Genomic DNA, 3,183 nt, shown 5'->3' with positions numbered 1-3,183 from the left:
AAGTAATGTGCGTCTTCTCTCAGATAATTAATTAATTATTTGTAAGAGGGGCAGAGAGCAGAATTTGTGGCAAATTTGGGCACAGGAGTGAACTTGAAAAACAAGTTGAATAGGGCCGCAAGAAAAAATTTGAAATATCGCGGGTGGCGCTCTGGGAGAGTACGGCCCGGCCGTGAATTAATCCATTTAATTTATCAATGTGTTTATTCTTTCTTTAAGTGATGATTAAATGATAATTTATTCCTAAATGTTTAAATCATAATTTATTTCTAAATTTATTCCTAAATTTTATAAATGGTGATTTATTTATTCATCGGTTCTGTTGTGTCCGGTTAGATTTAGAAAAAGTAACAGTCGAGTACGGTTGGTATGAGCTTGAGCTTGAATTTGCTCTGGAGTTTGGAAAGGGGCTTGACCTTTGTTTCATGCTTCATCTTGGGACCCAAACCTCAAAGTTGATAGCTAGCTCAGTCTCAGACATTTCTGTTTGGATTATCCCTCCTTTTACTAGTCCTGACTTTACTTGGTTGGATTTAACCGGAAACTTGGAGAACTTTCTTAACTTATAGTATCCTGTTTGCTTTACTTGTAGTTAATCGTTTCTGATACAACTGCATGTTTTTAGGTCATTCCAATGGTGGTGAATGTGTATGCAACGTCGGCAACAGTCGAACAGTGTTCGCGAAATGAGCTTTTAGCATTCGTCAATAATTTTTTGCGGGTATGACAATTTTGAACTTTTTGATTTAAACAAGGAGACGAAACAAGCCCATATTTAGATGATGAATCATCTGAATTATCAACAGCTTAGTGCGCAGCAGCACCGGATTGATTTAGAGGGCTTAACGGCTGATAATCTTTCTTCGGCAAATGAATAACGATATCAGCATGAAACAGTGTGACCATTAGGAGATGTACTATCCTGAAGAATCAGATGTTTCTGCTGTTTCTCTGTTGATGAATGAGATGTTTGAGGATGGAAGATCTAATATTAAATCATAAAGCTACTTGTTCACGCAAGCATGTGCTGAACTCATAAGAACTTAACTGGAAGTTTATGAAATTGCACGTAAAGGAAGAATTTCGGAAGAAGTACCAAATCTGCAACTTTCAAAGAGATTTACCTACCTGTATCCTTAGAATTGCATTCTGTTTGTATGGTCGATTGTCCTCAAATTCTCACTTTCCTTTTTTTGCAGGCGAATTTTACACGTATTGAGGAGATGTCCTCAGGTGCTGCTTACTGTCAACTAACAGAATTGCTTTTCCCGGGCAAAATCTCTTTGAAAAAAGTGAAATGGAATTCACGAAATGAAGTAGATTGGATCGGCAATTGGCGCTTGCTGCAAACAGCCTGGAAGGACCTGGGAGTAAAGAAAGTAAGTGTAAATTCAATATTTTTCTTTTTTTCGCCAGTCATTTTTTCGGCCATTTTTTTTCGCCAGTCATAATACTAATGTGTTATATACATAATACTAATACATAATATTAATGATAATACGAATACTAATGTGTCAGTCCCCTAGAGGCTAATAGCGTAATTGCTCGAATCACAACATTATTTTCATTTTTTGGTTGATTTATGCGTCATTAGTCCTTTCTTCTCTGCGTTTAATTATCCTTTTTCGAAAGTTCTTGAACTTAGTGTCTGCGAATTATATAAGAGTAGTTGTCAGCATAATATTTTTAATACAGAGGAATGGAGCGAAAGAAACTAACTAATAGAATGGGTAAGAAAAAAAGAAATGAAGAAAAGTAAAAGGATGATTCACCACCAACATTCCACTTGACCTCCTGTATGGTCTACTAAGCACGTTAATAAGATTTTAAGATCTTATTACTTGGATCTTATGCCCAAGTAAGATATAGGAGTTGACTAGACGACGTTCGTAATTCATCCGTGCTTTGATATTATTGAATTCGAATGAAGTGATAGGGACATTCTCTTAATTCATTTGTTATATTGTTTACTTTTCAACATTCTTTATGTTTCAGCTTTTTTGATTTTTTTTTACAACAGCGGAAACTTCTATTTAATTACTGGGTTATCTAAGAAAAGAGTACACGTATATACCTTGATCTGTTGGGTTGTTATCTCATTATCTCTCAGGATATCAGAAAGCTTAGTGAGTTCAGGGAGTGCCAGTGGAACGTTTACTGCGGTCCAAATTCCAGGACAATTTCGAATTCTTGCAGTGGTTTAAGAAATTTTTTGATGCAAATTATGACGGTCATCAGTACGATGCACTACAGGCTAGAAACGGCGAAGTTTGTTATTTTGTTTTCTCTTTGATTTACTTTTTCTATATTTCCAAGGCTGCTATTATGAATATTGGTCCCTATATGCATAGTTGTAGTTGGTTTTCATAATCTTGCTATATATATTTATGGATGTTATGTTTTCAGCCACTTCCCGCAAGTTGGACATTATCATCCAGATCGGTACCATCAAAATCCTTTGTGATTGCCAAAAATAATTCTTTCATCACATCAGCGAAAAGTGAGAATTTAATTTGTCACATTTTGAATTTAGGAATACTGATTTTTCGGGTTGTTGTGCAGGTTTTCATATATTTCCTATCTTTTTTGTATGAAATATCGTTGTATGAAAATTCAGTGAATCTTTTCAGAAAATCCATTTAGTGCTGGTCGAATCACTGAAGCTGGGAAAAGTTCCGTTCCAAATACCGCAACTTTGCAGCGTAAGCACGAGCTCATGGTAAGTTTTGCCGATTTTACTGATTTACTTATTTTACCTAGTTAATAACTAAAAATGAAATACTCTGGGTCGCCAGTGTAACTGTAAAACAAACCTCCTGCGTTTTACTTAGTTCTGCTAAAAGAAATTTACGATGCATGGTGTCAGACCTTTCTCGTGTTCTACAGTTACGTGTTTTGTTTGTAAACTTTGTAATTTTGATCCTGCCAAAAGTTTTAGTCCTCTTTACGACAGGTCTTTTCAGATTCAAGAATTAAAAGCAAATGTAGTAGAACTTACCAAGCAAAGAAACTTCTATTACGATAAGCTGCGAAAAGTGGAAATGCTTTGCCAGGAAGCGGAAGGTAGCCCTACCGTTTCGCGAGACGAAATCTTGGTAATTTTATATGAGATTGAGGTAATCACTTTTTTTGACCTTCATTTACGATTTAATACAATTTCTTCTTAAGTTCGAAGTGCCTAAG

General features: G+C 35.6%; 1 protein-coding gene across 1 annotated transcript in view; it reads left to right on the top strand.

Moving 5' to 3' along the window:
- Nucleotides 1-634: 634 nt before the first annotated feature.
- LOAG_17261 (hypothetical protein) overlaps nucleotides 635-3,183 on the top strand; it is a gene marked incomplete at its 5' end in the record, with an annotated part of 3,763 nt that continues 1,214 nt past the window's right edge. The window contains 6 exons of the mRNA XM_020449921.1: nucleotides 635-721; nucleotides 1,200-1,379; nucleotides 2,137-2,268; nucleotides 2,407-2,500; nucleotides 2,631-2,719; nucleotides 2,964-3,116. Of these exons, the coding sequence (XP_020306490.1) occupies nucleotides 635-721; nucleotides 1,200-1,379; nucleotides 2,137-2,268; nucleotides 2,407-2,500; nucleotides 2,631-2,719; nucleotides 2,964-3,116 (735 nt within the window). The remainder of the gene's footprint in view (nucleotides 722-1,199; nucleotides 1,380-2,136; nucleotides 2,269-2,406; nucleotides 2,501-2,630; nucleotides 2,720-2,963; nucleotides 3,117-3,183) is intronic.

Source organism: Loa loa (assembly GCF_000183805.2).
Source record: "Loa loa unplaced genomic scaffold supercont3.54, whole genome shotgun sequence".
NCBI lineage: Eukaryota > Metazoa > Nematoda > Chromadorea > Rhabditida > Onchocercidae > Loa > Loa loa.
Note: the sequence above shows the minus strand (reverse complement) of the source record. Positions and strands in the feature narration are given on the sequence as shown.